The sequence below is a fragment of the Moschus berezovskii genome, chromosome 11 (assembly GCF_049115385.1).
Source record: "Moschus berezovskii isolate FMDL1 chromosome 11, NW_MosBer_1.0, whole genome shotgun sequence".
In the NCBI taxonomy this organism is placed as follows: Eukaryota; Metazoa; Chordata; class Mammalia; order Artiodactyla; family Moschidae; genus Moschus; species Moschus berezovskii.
The window spans coordinates 93,628,151-93,647,317 of NC_142470.1; the positions used below are offsets into that span (position 1 = coordinate 93,628,151).

General features: G+C 39.5%; 1 protein-coding gene across 1 annotated transcript in view; it reads left to right on the plus strand.

Annotated features, from left to right (window-relative positions):
- The window catches only part of NLRC4 (NLR family CARD domain containing 4), a 46,995-nt gene that overhangs the window by 23,377 nt on the left and 4,451 nt on the right, over positions 1-19,167 (plus strand). The window contains 5 exon segments of the mRNA XM_055400867.2: positions 1,601-1,693; positions 1,837-2,007; positions 4,716-4,775; positions 4,778-4,798; positions 5,454-5,621. Of these exon segments, the coding sequence (XP_055256842.2) occupies positions 1,601-1,693; positions 1,837-2,007; positions 4,716-4,775; positions 4,778-4,798; positions 5,454-5,621 (513 nt within the window).

The window sequence follows — 19,167 nt, forward strand, 5'->3', positions numbered from 1 at the left end:
TCACAGCACGCCAGGCCTCCCTGTCCATCACCAACTCCCGGAGTACACTCAAACTCATGTCCACAGAGTCAGTGATGCCATCCATAGTTATTAGATTATGACAAATATTTTTGCTGTATCAATTCATATGATTATTTCATTTTTCTTCTCTAGGCTGTTAATATAGTGAATTACATGGATTGATTTTCAAATATGAAAACAATCCTGCATTCCTGTATGAAGCTCACTTGGTGGTAGTAAAATATTCTTTTTATGTGTGCCTGGACCTTGGTAATATTTTGTTGAGAATTTTGGCTTCTATGCTCATGAGTGATACTGCTTCAAAGTTTTCTTTTGTTTTATTTTCTGGGTCTGAGCTTCACGTTGGTTAATGAATGGTAGCATCATAAAATGAGTTGGGAAGTGTTGCCTGTGTTTCTGTTTCCTGATGGTTATTGTGTAGAATTGATGTTATTTCTTCTTTGAATGTTTGGTAGAATTTGCAAGTTAAATTATCTGTGCTTGAAACTTTCTTTTTTGAGAAAATTTTAAACTACAAATTTAATGTCCTTAGTTACATAGGACTATTCAGGTTATTTATGTAATGTTGGATAAATTTTAGTAGCTTGGGGCTTTCAAGAAATTGTGTCATTTTCAGTGTAAGTTTGATGTATGAAGCAGGGTACTCAAAGTTGGTGCTCTGGGATGAGGTGGGGAGGGAGGTAGCAGGCAGGTTCAGGACAGGGGTGATTCATATCGATGCATGGCAAAAACCACCTCAAGAAGTTATCCTCCAATTAAAACAAATAAATTAAAAGAAAGAAATTATGTAGTTTTATCTGTAAAAATCCTATGGACAGAGGAGCCTGATGGGCTACAGTCCATGAGGTCACAAGAGTCAGACACGACTCAGTGACTAAAACACACCCATCTGTGTTGTCAAATTTACGATTATTTTTCTCTGTTTTTTTAACATCTGTGATTTCTGTATTGTTATCTTCCTTTTCATTTCTGATATTGGTAATTTGTTTTTCTTCATTTTTTATTTATCAGTCTTGCTACAAATTTATCAAAGTTATTGGTCTTTTCATGGAAACAGCTTTTAATTTCCATTGATTTTCCCCTATTGTTTATCTGTTTGCGATTTTTATTGATTTCTGCCCATTATTATTATATTGCTTCTTCTTCCATTGGGTTTATGTTGCTCTTCTCTGTCTAGTTTCTTAAGTAAGCTTTGGTACTGATTTGAAAATTTTTCTTATTTCTAATATAAGTATTCAATGCTCTAAATCTCCTTTTAAGCAACTGTTAACCTGTGATTTTGATATATTTCAGTTTTTTAAAATATTTTTTCAAAATATTATCCAGTTTTCCTTGAGAGTTATTTGATGCTTGTATAGAAGTGTGTTGTTTAATTTCCACCTGTTTGGAGATTTTCCAGTTACTGTTCTAGTGTAATTCCATTACATTGGGAAGACATGCTTCCATCTCTGAACAAAAATTATATATCTGTGTTTCAATTTCATGAATATTTCCTGCCCATGGTAGAAAAAAATTCTTGTGATTGGTCACAGAAATCTAGGAAATGACAGCTGAACACCAACCTCTTTTCTTTTGGCAGGTGGTCTGACTGACAGTTTAGGTAATTTGAAGAATCTTATGAAGCTCATACTGAATAATATTAAGATGAATGAGGAAGATGCTTTAAAACTAGGTCAGATTTTTGTTTTCTCTAATATTTTTATTAATATAAGTTTAATAATAATAACAGTAAGACTCTGACGCTGTGTTTATACAATGCAAGAAGGCCTTTCTGTACTTGGTGTCCTAATGCATTTCCTTTCCATTGGTTTGCAGCTGAAGGTCTGACAAATCTGAAAAAGATGTGTGTACTTCGTTTGACCCGCTTGTCTGATATAGGGGAAGGAATGGATTACATAGTCAAGTCTCTATCAGCTGAACCCTGTGCCCTTAAAGAAATTCAATTAGTCTCCTGCTGCCTTTCAGGAAATGCTGTGAAAACCCTAGGTAACTGCTGCCTACATTAACTGAACGAAAACAGTATAAGAAAACTTGCGATATGTTTATACTAAGGCATGCTAAATCTCTCAAATGGAAATCTATAGAGAAATTGGAAAAGATAATAAAGACTTCTAGGTAACATCAAGCCTATTTTTATGATCTTCTTTGTGATTGGAATGAAAATTTATTATGGATGAATAATAGGAGAGAATTTTGGGATAACTGAAGATGTCATTTTAACAGAGGGCAAGCGAAAGTGAAAGTTGCTCACTTGTGTCCTACTCTTTGCGGCCCTGTGAACTATATAGTCCATGAATTCTCCAGGCCAGAATACTGGAGTGGGTAGCTGTTCCCTTCTCCAGGGGATCTTCCCAACCCAGGGATCGAACCCAGGTCTCCTGTGCTGTGGGTGGATTTATATCTTCCCTGGTGGGAAGCCCAAGAGAGGGTAAAGAGGAAGAAAATAAGAAATGAGTGATTAAAACTTGGAACATTCTGTTATATAGTAACTGCTTAATAAAATTTTGATTGAATGGATAAGTAAGTGATTGAGAAGCAGAGAGAGAAGGATTTTCTAAAATGTTCTCTGTCCTAATTCTTACCTATTGCCCTGTTAAGATGGAGGTTATATGCATCAATATAAGAGCTTAGTCTTGAGTTCCTAAAGGGTGTATATACCAAGTATGGAGAAATTTTTACATATTTCTGGATAAACTAGATATGGTCAATTTAGATTTTTTTTTTTTTAATTTAGGATTTTGGGGAAAAGATGGTGTAGCCCTTTAAAAAAAACAGAATAAACAACTGCTAAGAATCTGTAAACTTTCCTAAGAAAATTATGTATACACCAATGTAAACCAAAAGTTAGAGAAACCTAGGGATTAGAAAAGGCCAGACAAACAAGGAGAAGCATAAGAATGATGAGCACACTCCTTTACTTCTTCACTTGCCCTGGGGAGAGACAGGTTTAGAACTGAAAATACCAGCTGTACCCTTTTTAAGAGAAGCTCTGCAGGTTTAAAAAATTTTTTAATTTATTTAGGCTCTGTTGGGTCTTTGTTGCTGCTTGGGCTTTTCTCTATTTGCCATGAGCAGGGGCTACTCTCTAGTTGTTTTCTTACTGAAGTGGCTTCTCTTGTTGAGGAGCACAGGCTCTAGGGAACATAGGCTTCAATAGCTGTGGCTCCAAGGCCCTAGAGCACAGGCTCAGTGGCTGTGGTGCACGGGCTTAGTAGTTCTGAGGCATGTGGAATCAACCTGGACCAGGGATGGAATCCATGTCTCTTGCATGGGCAGGCAGATTCTTTACCACTGAGCCACCAGGGAAGTCCCAGGCTTTGTATTTTAAACCAAATCACAGAAGATACTTTACTCGAAGAAAAAGGGTTCATATGATTGATTAAAAATAATAATAGCTAATATTATAACAAAAGTATGTATTCATTTAAAAACTGACTATTTTCTAAAGGAGATCTTTCCAATCAGTCTTGATAGGAAAAACTTCAACTAAATTAAATAACCATGATAAATATCTGAAAATGAAGAAAAGAATTAAGCAGTTCTTCACTAGAATGATAGTGTCAGAAGAGCGTAATTTCATCAGTTCTGACTCGCCACAACAAAGATTTGAAACGGTGGACCAGTGTTACAGCTCAGAGTTTTATTCAGTAAACAAAGGATAGTACACCCTCGAGGCATGAAGGCGGGCTGACCCCAAAGGAGAGGCCCCACCTGTCTTGACTCCCTCTTTTTTACCTTTTTGTCTCCCACCCTCTGAGCCTGCCATATGCAAATTTGGGCTAGCCAGGAAGGGAGTGTGTTTGTTTCACCTGAGGTTCTCACTCTAGTCCTCAAAATTTTCCTTTGTTCCCTTTTCATGGGCTTTCCCCTTTCTTGTCTTTTAGCCACCGCCATTTTGGACTCCTTTTTCTTATTCTAACTGCTTAACAATGGCATTTATGATTAATGTTTACATGTAATACAGTTTCCCAAAATTTTAACATCAATATATTTGTATTTTTGTTATTAAAATACATCTCTTATGGATAGCATGGAGTTGGGTCTTGCTTTAAAAAAGAAAATCTAGTTTTATTCATCTTTGTCTTTAATTGGAATGTTTAATCCAATGAATATAATTATTTATATGAATAGATTTCCAGCTGCCATTTTGCTATTTGTTTTCTGTTTTTCTCATTGTGTTTTTTTAATTTATAAGTTTTTATTATTAGCATCACAACTATGACATTAACAAAATTATCTAAACTGAGTACACAAAGAACAGTTCATCTTATCTGGTTTTTGTTCCTTTGTTTCTCCTGCATGATAGGGTATTTAGAATTGTAAGCAACCTCAAGAGTTTATCCATTTCAACCTCCTCATTCTAAAGATGAAGCTGCTGAAGGCTAGAAAAGCAGAGTGAATTTACTAAAATGACATAAAAACTATCTTCCAGGCTGCATTAGGCTTATGGCGAATTGAAGTTTTTTAGTCAGAACTTAGGACCAGGAAATATATGTGCATCAATCATAGTTGTGGCAACTGGGGGTTAAATCTTTCCAGAGACTTTTTGGGAATAATTATATTAATCAAGTGAAATAATGATTTGTATGCTACCAACAAAGAAAACAAGGACTCAGAATTCTTCTAAGGATATTTTAAAATGCATTTATAGTTCCCTGAAAGTCTTGTTTTGGATTGAAATTTCTTTTTTCCAGCTCAGAATCTTCATAACTTGGCCAGACTGAGCATTCTTGATTTATCTGAAAATCATCTGGAAAAGAAGCTCTTCATCAACTAAGTAAGAATGATAATTTAGCCAAAAGCAAATACTCAAAAGGTTAGAAAAGCAGAGCCTGACTCCTGCAGTTTCTTTTATCCACATATGCCTTACTAGATGAACCTTAGTGAAAGTGAAAGTCATTACATAAGTCAATGTAGACCTTTTTTAAACTACTCTTGAAGAATACAGGCCAATGCTTTTTGAGTTATTAGTTTTCCCATATCATTGCACCTGAGATTCCCATTTGGTTACCTCCTTCCAGGGAGCTAGTGTCTGAGAGTGACATTCAAGTCAAATTTGCTTAAGAATTTAGTGATAAGATTTTTAAGCTGTGATAACAATTCTGTGATTATGTTAAAATAAAACAACCTGGTACTTACTGTCTGAGATTTGCTTCAAAATAATACAGAAGGGAAAGAATTTGATGACAATGAAGCAAGATTATCCATGATTTGGTGTTTGTTGAAAGTTGGCATACTAGTACATATAGTTTTATATATTTTTGTATATTCTTGAACACTTCCCATAAAAATATTAACAAAAAAACAAGTAGATTCTTACTGCACATTGAGCAGGCTTCAGATATAATAGTCGTTCCTTCTCTCACATCCCTTCATCCTTTATCAATTTTGAGATGGATCCAATTTCTGAAACTGCTCCCTCGTTCTTCAAGTTGACAGGCTGCACGTCTTAGAACAGCTAACCGTTCTGATGCTGCCCTGGTGCGGTGATGTACGAGTCAGTCTGGCCAGACTGTTGAAGCAACTGGAGAAGGTCCCACAGCTCGTCAAGCTTGGTCTGAAAAACTGGGGACTCACAGATGCAGAGATTAGAATTCTAGGTAGGTATACATACAGAGCTAAGAGAAAGGAAGTTAGCCCTCACAAAGTTCTTCAGTTGGCTTGTTCTATTTAGTTAGTTAGCTAGAATCTGATTTGTTTATTTATTTGACTCCTCTTTTTTACACAAACATATTGAAAGAGTGTTCACATATCTTAAAGAGTAAAATGATTGAAGACACTGGCCTGTCTTCAAGCATTTCACCTAAAGTGTTTAAAGGAAAAGCATTCACATTATCTGATAAGGTGTATTATGTTAGGAATTGCTCTTCCTGGCCTTAAATATCTGAAATTCAGCAAGGCCCCTCCAATCTTGGGAAATATGTTTAAGTCACTTGTTGGGTATTCAAAACAAGTAAGAAAAAGAAAGAAAGAATGTGTTAGTCGTTCAGTTCAGTTCAGTAGCTCAGTCGTGTCTGACTCTCTGCGACCCCATGAATCACAGCATGCCAGGCCTCCCTGTCCATTACCAACTCCCAGAGTTCACTCAAACTTATGTCCATCGAGGCGGTGATGCCATCCAGCCATCTCATTCTCTGTCGTCCCCTTCTCCTCCTGCCTCCAATCCCTCCCAGCATCAGAGATTTTTCCAGTGAGTCAGCTCGTATGCATGAGGTGACCAAAATATTGGAGTTTCAGCTTTAGCATCAGTCCTTCCAATGAACAGCCAGGATTGATCTCCTTTAGAATGGACTGGTTGGATCTCCTTGCAGTCCAAGGGACTCTCAAGAGTCTTCTCCAGTACCACAGTTCAAAAGCATCAATTCTTCAGCGATCAGCTTTCTTCACAGTCCAACTCTCACATCCATACATGACCACGGGAAAAACCATAGCCTTGACTAGATGGACCTTTGTTGGCAAAGTAATGTCTCTGCTTTTTAATATACTATCTAGGTTGGCAATAACTTTCTTTCCAAGGAGTAAGTGTCTTTTAATTTCATGGCTGCAATCGGCATCTGCAGTGATTTTGGAGCCCCAAAAGATAAAACCTAACACCGTTTCCCCATCTATTTCCCGTGAAGTGATGGGACCAGATGCCATGATCTTCGTTTTCTGAATGTTGAGCATCAAGCCAACATTTTCACTCTCCTCTTTCACTTTCATCAAGAGGCCTTTGAGTTCCTCTTCACTTTCTGCCATAAGGCTGGTGTCATCTGCATATCTGAGGTTATTGATATTTCTCCCGGCAATCTTGAGTCCAGCTTGTGCTTCTTCCAGCCCAGTGTTCCTCATGATGTACTCTGCATATAAGTTAAATAAGCAGGGTGACAATATACAATCTTGACGTACTCCTTTTCCTATTTGGAACCAGTCTGTTGTTCCATGTCCAGTTCTAAACTGTTGCTTCCTGACCTGCATACAGGTTTCTCAAGAGGCAGGTCAGGTGGTCTGGTATTCCCATGTCTTTCAGAATTTTCCACAGTTATTGTGATCCACACAGTCAAAGGCTTTGGCATAGTCAATGAAGCAGAAATAGATGTTTTTCTGGAACTCTCTTGCTTTCTCCATGATCCAGCGGATGTTGGCAATTTGATCTCTGGTGCCTCTACCTTTTCTAAAACCTGCTTGAACATCTGGGATTTCACGGCTCACATATTGCTGAAGCCTGGCTTGGAGAATTTTGAGCATGACTTTACTAGCGTGTGAGTAGTAAAGTATTCAATTGTGCAGTAGTTTGAGCATTCTTTGGCATAGCCTTTCTTTGGGATTGGAATGAAGACTGACTTTTTCCAGTCCTGTGGCCACTGCTGAGTTTTCCAAATTTGCTGGCATATTGAGTGCAGCACTTTCACAGCATCATCTTTCAGTATTTGAAATGGCTCAATTGGAATTCCATCACCTCCACTAGCTTTATTTGTAGTGATGCTTTCTAAGGCCCACTTGACTTCACATTCCAAGATGTCTGGCTCTAGGTCAGTGATCACACCATCGTGATTATCTTGGTCATAAAGATCTTTTTTGTACAGTTCTTCTATGTATTCTTGCCACCTCTTCTTAATATCTTCTGCTTCTGTTAGGTCCATACCATTTCTGTCCTTTATTGAGCCCCTCTTTGCATGAAATGTTCCCTTGGTATCTCTAATTTTCTTGAAGAGATCTCTTGTTTTTCTTATTCTGTTGTTTTCCTCTATTTCTTTGCATTGATCACTGAGGAAGGCTTTCTTATCTCTCCTTGCTATTCTTTGGAACTCTGCATTCAGATGCTTATATCTTTCCTTTTCTCCTTTGCTTTTCGCTTCTCTTCTTTTCACAGCTATTTGTAAGGCCTCCTCAGACAGCCATTTTGCTTTTTTGCATTTTTTTTCCATGGGGATGGTCTTGGTCCCATGTCTCCTGTACAGTGTCACGAACCTCCTTCCATAGTTCATCAGGCACTCTATCTATCAGCTCTAGTCCCTTAAATCTATTTCTCACTTCCACTGTATAATCATAAGGGATTTGGTTTAGGTCATATCTGAATGGTCTAGTGGTTTTCCCTACTTTCTTCAATTTCAGTCTGAATTTGGCAATAAGGAGTTCATGATCTGAGCCACAGTCAGCTCCTGGTCTTTTTTTTGCTAACTGTATAGAGTTTCTCCATATTTGGCTGCAAAGAATATAATCAATCTGATTTCAGTGTTGACCATCTGGTGATGTCCATGTGTAGAGTTTTCTCTTGTGTTGTTGGAAGAGGGTGTTTGCTATGACCAGTGTGTTCCTTGGCAAAACTCTATTAGCCTTTGCCCTGCTTCATTCCATGCTCCAAGGCCAAATTTGCCTGTTACTCCAGGTGTTTCTTGACTTCCTACTTTTGCATTCCAGTCCCCTATAATGAAAAGGACATCTTTTTGGGTGTTAGTTCTAAAAGGTCTTGTAGGTCTTCATAGAACTGTTCAACTTTGGCTTCTTCAGTGTTACTGGTTGGGGCATAGGCTTGGGTTACTGTAATATTGAATGGTTTGCCCTGGAAACGAACAGAAATCATTCTGTCATTTTTAAGATTGCATCCAAGTACTGCATTTCGGACTCTTTTGTTGACCATGATGGCTACTCCATTTCTTCTAAGGGATTCCTGCCCACAGTAGTAGATATAATGGTCATCTGAGTTAAATTCACCCATTCCAGTCCATTTTAATTCACTGATACCTAGAATGTCTACATTTACTCTTGCCATCTCCTGTTTGACCACTTCCAATTTGCCTTGATTCATGGACCTAACATTCCAGGTTAGTCGTTCAGCTGTGTCCAATTCTTTGTGACCCCATGGACTAGAACCCCAGCCTCCTCTGTCCATGGAATTCTCCAGGCGAGAATACTGGAGTGAATTCCCTTCTTCAGGGGATCTTTCCAACCCAGGGATTGAACCCGCATCTCTTATGTCTCCTGCATTGCAGGCAGATTCTTTACCGTCTGGGCCATCAGGGAAGGCCTAGTGCAATTTTAATGTAAATGGGATCATGGAATACATTTAAGTAGCTGTGAAATAATCCAGGAACAAACAAAGATACATAGATGACTGAAGACACAACAGCCTCAGGCAGTTGCAGTGTCCCCATGCTCTCCGTATTAGTTATCATGTCTGTGTAGGATGACTCCAAAACTTTGTGGCTTAAACCAGCTATAAAACAAACAAACAGCTATAAACATTACCTCACATTCCTGTGGGTCAGGAATTTGGAAGCAGCTTAGTTGGGTGGTTCTGGCTTTGCATCATGAGGTTGCAGTACAGATGTTGACTGGGGCTGCTGGAAACCTACTTCCAAGGTGGCTCCTCACTTGGTTGGCAGGTTCGTGCTGGCTGTCGGATGGGGCATTAGTTTCTCATCCCTGGACCTCTCCATACACTGCTTGCATGTCCTCAGAACATGGCAGCTCACTCTCTCCAGAGCAAGAGATCCAAAAGAGAAATCAGTTAGATATTCCAATACCCTTTATGACCTAGCCTGGGAAGATCATTTCTGGGGTCATCTCTGCTGTGTCCTATGGTTGCTCGTATCAGCCCAACCCAGTGTGGGAGGGGACAACACAAAAGAGTGGATACTAGGAGGTGAGGATCATTGGAGCCAACTTGAAGGCTGACTACTATATTACCTAAGGCAAAGGATTGGTGAAAACAGCCTCAACTGCCTTCCTCTCCCTCACAGATTGTCTAGAAAGTATTTATGGGATACACATCATAAAACATACCATTTTAATCATTTTAAAATCTACAGTTTTGTGGAATTCACGTTCTTAAGCAACCACCATCACCATCCATCTCTAGAAGTTTTTCATTTTCCCTGGCTGAAACTCTGTACTCATTACAGACTGACTCCCTCTTTTAAAATTTCTCTTAGAGATGTATATGTCTTTCATTCCTTAGGCTGCCCAAAGGTTCTGCAGTTCCTAGTGGTGCTGAGATTCTGGGTCTTTCCTTCCCTTGATTCTTTTATTTTTGGTTACACTGGGTCTCTGCTGCTGTGCTTGGACTTTGGGGCTACTCTTGGTTGCAGCACATGGGTTTCTGATCCTGGTGGCTTCTCTTGTTGTGGGACACAGGGTCTAGGGCACAGAGGCTTCAGTAGTTGCGGCTTGCAGGCTCAGTTGCTCTGCAGCATGTGGGATCTTCCTGGATCAGGGGTTGAACTGTGTGCTCTGCATTGGTAGGCAGATTCTTAACCCCTGGACCACCAGAGAAGTCCTCTCCTTCCTCTAATTTCTAACTCCACTTCCATCTCCGCTGCTGCTGCTGCTAAGTCACTTCAGTCGTGTCCGACTCTGTGCGACCCCAGAGACGGAAGCCCACCAGGCTCCCCCGTCCCTGGGATTCTCCAGGCAAGAACACTGGAGTGCGTTGCCATTTCCTTCTCCAATGTGTGAAAGTGAAAAGTGAAAGTGAAGTCGCTCAGTCGTGTCCGACCCTTAGCAACCCCACGGACTGCAGCCTACCAGGCTCCTCCATCCATGGGATTTTCTAGGCAAGAGTACTGGAGTGGCTTGCCATTGCCTTCTCCATCCATCTCCTCTACCTCCTCCCTTAACCATCAAATCATATCATCCTGGGTGTCATTCTTTCGGGACCTTCTTCTATTCTGGGTGATATTGGAAGCAGGTGGGGTTTCTGTGACAGGCTAATTAGCTAATAAATAATCCTTCTCAGGTAACCTCATACCTAAAGCAAGTTGGAAAGGATATGTCTTTTCAAGGAAGCTGTTGGGGAGTGTGTAGAATTAGAATTACAGGTGAGGGAAGGCATTTTTACGTAGAGACCCTTTATCATCTTTCAAATGTGTAAGTAGGTAGTTGCTTAACTTGCCCACTTCTGAGGCTGACTATTGAGATCAGAGAAGGAGATGCTTGGTGGGTTTATTACGAACTAAGCTAAGGGAGCAATTTGCTATTTCACTTTAATAGCCTAGTACTTAACAGCATCCATATGTAAATGAGAAATGTAAATATAACAGAAGACAGCTGACTCTTGGGAATTTACCTGTAATGATGTACCCCAAGATGCAAGTGAAAAAATGCCAAAATGAAGAACTAATTTATTCTCAAAGTGTTTTTAAAAAGAATTTGTGGAATTACCATTATATACCTAATAAAACATAACTATTATCCCTGTTTTATAAACAGAGACATGGAATCTCCTTGGCAGTCCAGTGTTTAGGACTCTGCACTTCCTCTGCAGGGGCCACAGTTCCATCCCTGGTTGGGGATACCTCATGCCATGCAGCAAGGCCAAAAATTTTTTTTTAAAAAACGAAGCAGAGACATAAGAAAGTTGTCAGACCAAAGCAGGGAGAGGGCTGGAGACAGAAGAGTTGATGAAAGGAGCGAGAGAGTGCAGGTGCTGGCATGGCTCCTCTCCAGCCATTTCCTCCACCCCACAAAGGTATAAGGGCTTCCCAGGTGGCTCAGTGGTAAAGAATCTGCCTGCCAACGAAGGACACCCAGGTTTGATCCCTGGATCGGGAAGATCCCCTGGAGTAGGAAATGGCAACCCACTCCAGATTCTTGCCTGGAAAATCCCGTGGACAGAGGAGCCTGGTGGGCTACAGTCCTTGAGGTCGCAAAGAGTCAGACACAACTGAGCATGCACACACATGCAGCTAGAGGTATAAAAAGCAGTCTGCTTGGATGTGAGGCACTAGCTGAAGAGTGAGAGCCAAGCATTCTCTGCCTTTGGTCTCTAGCCAGGTGAAGAAACTGCTGTCTGTCAGTCCCCTCTAGAGGCTCCATCATTATGAAGTGGTTAAGTGAATTAGTTTCAGAGTCAGACAGACCTATCCATCCCTTCTACTTGATAGATGTATGGCCTGAAGCAACTTCAAGCTGCTGAACCTCAGTTTGCTCATCTGTCAAATGGGGATAATTACAATGCCTACCATATGAGAGGTTATTATACTAAACCATAATTGAGCTAATGCATAGTAAGAAGTTCAATATTGATTCATTGTATATGCTCAATAAATGGTACTGTGATCACTATTCTCTGGCAGCTTCAAGGGGAACCAGATGCTAGGGTCATCTTCCTTTAAAAAAGAACTTCTTCAGGCTGCTCACTTTTGATGTATAAGATCCTTCACAATACAGCCCCAATCCACATTCCTCTCCACCTTCATCTGCTGCAAGCCTCCCCACCGCATGAACCTCTTGCTAGTCCTCCAAAATGCCTTTGTACATGCACTCCCTCTAGGAAGTCCTTCACCTCCTCTACAGCCCTTTAAGACCTAGCTGATGTATCTCTTTCTTGGTGAAATAGTCTCCTTTTTTTAAAAAATGTATTTATTTTTAGTTGGACAATAATTGCTTTATAATGCTGTGTTGGTTTCTGCCATACATCAACATGAATCAGCCATAGGTGTACATATGTCCTCTCCTTCTTCAGCCTCCCTCCCACTCCATCTCACCCCTCTAGGCTGTCAGAGAACACTAGGGTGAGTTTCCTGTATACAGCAGCTTCCCACTAGCTACTCTTGATGAAATTGTCTCCTTAAGCTCTCTCTTCTGCACCCCTAAGAGAAACCTAGATGGTTGTTTTAAGCCTCTTGTCCAGAGTCTTTCAAATTTTTTTGACTATGACCCACATTTTAAAAGTACATTTTATCTTGTTATCCAATGCACACATACACATACATTTTTATAGTATTTACATATACTTTAAAGTCTTCTTAAAACCACTAAAAAAAAAAGATGTGGTACATATATACAATGAAATATTAGCCATAAAAAAGCATGAAATGCCATTTGTAGCAACATGGATGGACCTGGAGATGATCATGTGGAGTGAAGTAAGTCAGACAAAGAAAGACAAATATTATATGACATCACTTATAAGTGGAATCTATAAAAATGATGCAAATATTTATTTACAGACTCTCGGACATAAAAAAAAATCTTATGGTTACCAAAGAAAACAGCAGGATTGGGATCAGGCAGAGAATTAAATTGGAAGTTTGGGATTAACATATACACACTGCTGCTGCTGCTGCTACTCCTAAGTCACTTCAGTCGTGTCCGACTCTGTGTGACCCCATAGACGGCAGCCCACCAGGCTCCCCTGTCCCTGGGATTCTCCAGGCAAGAACACTGGAGTGGGTTGCCATTTCCTTCTCCAATGTGTGAAAGTGAAAAGTTAAAGTGAAGTCGCTCAGTCGTGTCCGACTCTTAGCAACCCCATAGACTGCAGCTTACCAGGCTCCTCCATCCATGGGATTTTCTAGGCAAGAGTACTGGAGTGGCTTGCCATTGCCTTCTCCGGATATACACACTACTATATATAAAATAGATGGGCAACAGGACCTACTGTACAACACAGGGAACTTTGAATATCTTACAACAACCTATAATGGAAAAGAATCTGAACAGGAAATATATATACAGAACTAAATCAATTTGGTGTACACCTGAAACTATAATTGTAAATTAGCTATACTTCAATTTAAAAAACGATTTAAAAAAAACCCTGCTCTAATCCATATGCTAGATCCAGGGTTTCTGTTTCCATGGTCCCTCCTGGCTCTGCATTTCTGTTTTTGGGTGACTCCAGATCCGTGTCAACTTACCCCTTGGGGTGTTCCTTTCCCGATTCTCCAAGTTACTCAGATGGGGAGAATTCCCTTATCCTTAACATCTACAAGAAGGTCCCAGTATAATTAAAGATGTAGCAGATTTACTGAATGCTTATAAGTATTTGTAAGGGGTGGGCTTACATGATAGCTCTGAATAGCACTTAGGTTTAATATTGGCACTTCCCCTTTCTCAAATAGATGCAAGACCATTTCTGCCAATTCAGGGTCCAGTTGCCTGTCAATTGCTCTGTCCTATTTCATCACCATCTCTTACAATCCCCCCCAAAAAATCCTTTTATGTTGTTATGAAGAGTAACTCAATTACATCTAGCCCCCTAATACCAAACTCAGTTCAGGACCTTCCTTCACATTCTTGTTCAGTCGCTAAGTTGTGTCCAGTCTTTTAGCACATCATGGACTGTAGCCTGCCAGGCTCCTCTGTCCATGGGATTTCCCAGGCAAGAATACTGGAGAGGGTTGCTAGTTTCTTCTCCAAGGGATCTTCCTGACCCAGGGACTGAACCCGGGTCTCCTGCATTGACAGGAGGATTCCTTACCACCGAGCCACCAGGGAAGCCATAGCCAGACTAATGTGCTCTATGAATAACAGGCTTCACACTCAGGTTTCTCCTCTTCCCCTCTACTATTGGGCTCTATTAACAGCAGAGAGAAGAATAGATTTATTTCCTCCATAATATGAATCATGTTAAAAGGCAGAAGAAGCCAGAATCTGAGTTCATTTTGGTTTTGTGTCTTTTAATTGATATGTAACATACCCACAGAAAAGTGTACAAATCCTAAGCAGATAGTACAACGAATTCTCATAAGGTTCATATACCCATGTGACTAGTACCCAGATCAAGACACGGAACATTAAAAAAAGAAAGAAAGAAAGAAACAGAAGATTCTCAGCTTTGTAGCTCCCTTCTCCCAGCTTCATCTAACATCATAGATTAGTCTTGGCTGCTTTTTAATTTTACATAAATGGAATCATATACTGTATACTCTTTTGAGTTTCCTTTGGTTCAATATCATGTGTGTGAAATTCATCCATATTATTATGTGTAGGCAAGATTCATTCATTCTCATTGCTGTAAAATCTATTGTGTGAACATACTTCAACTGGTTTTTCCCATTCTACTGTTGATATTTGAGTAGTTTTATCTTTTGAATACTATAAATAGTGCTGCTATGAACATCCTCGTGAATATCTTTTGGCGAACATATGGCCACATTTCTGCTGGGTGTCTACATAGGAGTGGGTTTGGGTTACAGGTAAAGCGTATGTTAAGCTATGGGCTTTGCTGGTGGCTCAAATGGTAGAGTCTGCCGCAATTTAGGAGACCCGGGTTTGATCCCTGGGTTGGGAAGATCCCCTGCAGAAGGAAATGGCTACCTACTCCAGTATTCTTGCCTGGAGAGTACCATGGACAGAGGAACCTGGTGGGCTACAGTTTATGGGGTCACAAAGTGTTGGATGCAACTGACTTTCACTTTTCATATGTTCAGCTTTAATATACATGTCAGTCTTCCAATGTACTTATATTCAATTCAGGTTTTAAAAAAGTGTGGTTTTCATTATTACACACAGATAGCCATTTATTTTTGTAGAGCACTTACCATTTGAACTTAGAGAATGTATTCATATATCTATCTGCCCCACTTAACTGTGAGATCTTAGAAAACAGGGCTCAGGCCATTAGACTTGGTACTGAGTGTATATCCCACACTCAATAAATATGTTGTATAAAGAACAAAAGAACTTATAGCACCTCCACAATTTGCCATGAGATATAGGCTAGCTTGGATTCTTAGAAAACCCATTATAGTAAATGCTATTTTCTTATATATAAAATCATCCTCAAATTCTAAAATACATTTGTATGATTTCACAAACTCTTTATGATATCTGAACCAACCAATTCTTCAAGCCTCTAGCATAAGTTTCTTGACTCTGGTCCATAATACTTCTCCTGGCTCAGATCTGGCTTTGGGATTCCCATCCCTATTTAGTGATGGTATATGTGATAGATGAGACACAATATGTCTTGAGATGGGATAATAAAATTCAGGCTAGTAATAAGAGATGGGGAGTCTAATGAAATACAGGATACATAGGAAGAAGCAGGGAGGAAATACATCATAGGAAGTGTTTAATGAAATATGTGGTAGATAAGATGCGCTGGAGACATAAGGTGTATTTTCAGAAAAGTACCTTTTTACCAAGGGTTTTAGACACCTCCTGGTCCTACCTAAAACCTGGCTCTCCCCTACAGCTCTCTTAATCAGTCACTTTTTTTCTCTTGATCTTTATGCCTCTCAGAGTCCAAAAGGCAAGGTCAATTTCTCCTTGACTTTCACTGTCCTTCCAGTCCACTCCTCCAACCTCATGAAGGATTCCTACTTCCATGTGTCTTAGGCCATTTAACTGAACTATGGCTTGTCCTTATTGCTATGAATTCTGAATTTACTGTCATCTTTTCTTATGCACTGAAGCCTTTGACAACTGTCTTACAGAATTCCTCACCCTCTAATTTTGGTCATCAACTGAAAAGACTTCACTTCTTATGTGAAACTACTCAGCCAACACTCAGGAACCTCCTCTTTGGTCTTTCCCTTCTATTATCCTTCACCCATCTGTGAGGATGGAATTATCAGATTATGATAACTCCACTTAAAACTGTTCTACCTCTAAGATATTAAATTCAAACAATTCATTCTCAAACAGCTTTCTAAATTTCCATCTTAGTTACTTAGTGACTCATTGCCAGTTCATTTTATTTCATTGGGACATCCAGTCCATTGAGCCCACTACCACTTACCCACTAAATAGCTCCTGTTTATTTTGACTTTTCTTCCCACCTAGTTTAAATTCCGTCCTTCATCCTGTAAATGTTCCTGTCAAAATAGCTGAAACTCTTATGGTCCACAATATGACAAGTCAATTTAGGCAATGACATTTAGTGATGGCCTATGTGTGCGATAGATGCAAAAGTGAAATGAAGAAAGTGTAATGAGAGATGGAGTTTCTAAATAAAGACTACTTAATGAGATGCAGGGAGAAAATGAGATGTGGAGGTGAGGTGTGAAATTAGATACAGTGGTTAGGGTACAGTTCAGTTCAGTTCAGTCGCTCAGTTAGGGTACATCTGCTGGCAAAACTGAAAACCTGGATTGGCCTCAATTTTCCACTTGTTCTGTACTTATACTCAGACCACTGGGAAAAATCACACAGTTTGGCAGATAGGTACACTTCACGTTTATAGTGACAAATTTCAACAAAAATACTTCGAGAAAATGGTAAGAAAGCATTATATATAGAAACATAGCATGCAGCAAGAGCAAGGTTTGAATAAAATGCTTGTAGTCTTAAATACTTAGAAGAGAAGAAAGCCTGAAAATTATTGTTTCTAATTTAAGAAGCCAGAAAAAGAGTAAACTAAAGATAATAAACATAAGAATATAAATCAATGAAATAGAAGACAAAAATAAATTTAAAGAAAGATTAGTAAAGCTTAAAACGGTTCTTTAAAGAGTAACAAAGGAATAGAGATAAAAATTAAGCAAAATTGATCAAGAAAAAGCAAAGCAACATAAATAATTTCATTAATCAAAGTGGCGACCTAGGCACATGAATGTTTGTAGTGGCTTTATTCACATCACATATCTGATAAAGGACTACTATCCAGACAATATAAAGAACTCCTACAACTCATTGATAAAAAGACAACTCGACAGAGTTTAGAGAAGACAAAGAATCTAAATAGGCATTTCTCCAAAGAAGATATATAAATGGCTAATAAACATCAGAAAAAATGCTCAGTATCATTAGCCATCAGGGAAGTGAAAACCAAAGGCACAGTGAAATGCCTCTTACCATCCACTAGGATGGTTATAATAAAAAAAGAACAGGTAATAAAAAGTGTTGACAAGGACATAGAAAAATTGGAGCCCTCGTATGCTGGTGGTTGGACTGTTTCCTACTTAGGTAAACATTCTGGCACCTCTTCAAAAGGTTAAACATAGAGTTACCAATTCCACCCTGAGGAATCCAAGAGAAATGAAAATATATGTTCATACAAAAACACGCATAGCAATGTTCATCGCATATTTTATAATCCCAAAGTGGAAACAACCCATGTGTCCACTGCTACTAAATGGATAAACAAAATGTGATGTATCTACAAAATAGAGTATTATTCAGCCGTAAAAAGGAATGAAGTGTTAGAACACATTATAACATGGATGAACCTTGAAAATATCATACTAAGTGAAAGAAGCCAGTCACAAAAGACCATATATAGTATGATTTATATGAAATGTCCAAAATGGGCAAATCCATAGTGGCGAAAAGTGGATTAATGGTTGCCAATGTTGGGGGGTGGACATGAGTTTGAGTGAACTCCAGGAGTTGGTGATGGACAGGGAGGCCTGGCGTGCTGTGATTCATGGGGTTGCGGAGAGTCGGACACGACTGAGCGACTGAACTGAACTGAACTGAACTGAACGTTGGGGGGTGGGGTGAGAATGACTGCTAACGCTGTGGAGTTCAGTTCTCAGGGTGATGAAGATGTCCTGGAATTAGACAATGGTGTATGACTTTGTGGATATACTAAAACCCACTATGTTGCTGCTGTTTAGTTGCCCAGTCATGTTTCTTTTGAGACCCCTATCCCATGGATTGGGATTTTTCAGGCAATAATACTGGAATGGGTTGCCATTTCCTTTTTCCAGGGGATATTCCCAACCCAGGAACTGAACCCGAGTCTCCTGCCCACATCTCCTGCATTGCAGGTGGATTCTTTACTGCTGAGCTCCTGGGGAAGCCCCAAATCCACTATAGTTATACTTTGAAAGGTTGAATTTTATGGTATGTATATTATATCAAAAAGACCCTAAAAGTATATCCTAAGCAACTGTATTTACGCAGTACTTGTCAAAACTGTATTTTTAAAAATACAAAAGAATGACAAACTCTAAATCAGAACAGTAGTTTCCGTGGGTCAGCGGGGACAGATGTGTACAACAGGAGGATACCACATAAGAGATCCAAGTTTTTATCCATGTTCTTATTCTCAGGTTAAGTGATAGATTCATGAGTGAATAGGTGAAATTAGTGATCTATCCAATTCTGAATAAACAACAAACACAACCTGCCAACATTTCCTGACAATCTTACTGTGCCTCTGTATGCAGCTCCCTCTATATGAACAATTTTAAACTTTATTCTCCTTAATCCCTGTCTTTCTCTATTTCACAATGAATGTGATTTCCGCCCCCTCTTTTCTTATTACCTTATAGTAGGTCTCTCCCCTTTTAAGGGCAGTCTCTCTGCTCTGGCCTTGACTGAGATCCCAGCCCCACCCTCATCCCTGTTCAAGCTCATTTCACCAATCATGCCCTTCTTTACTCTTTCCTATCAGTTTTTAAGGCTGCTCAAATCTCTCTCATTTTATATAGAACTCTTTCTGACTCCTATCTTCCTCCTATGACTATCATCCTCTCCCTCCTTCCCTTC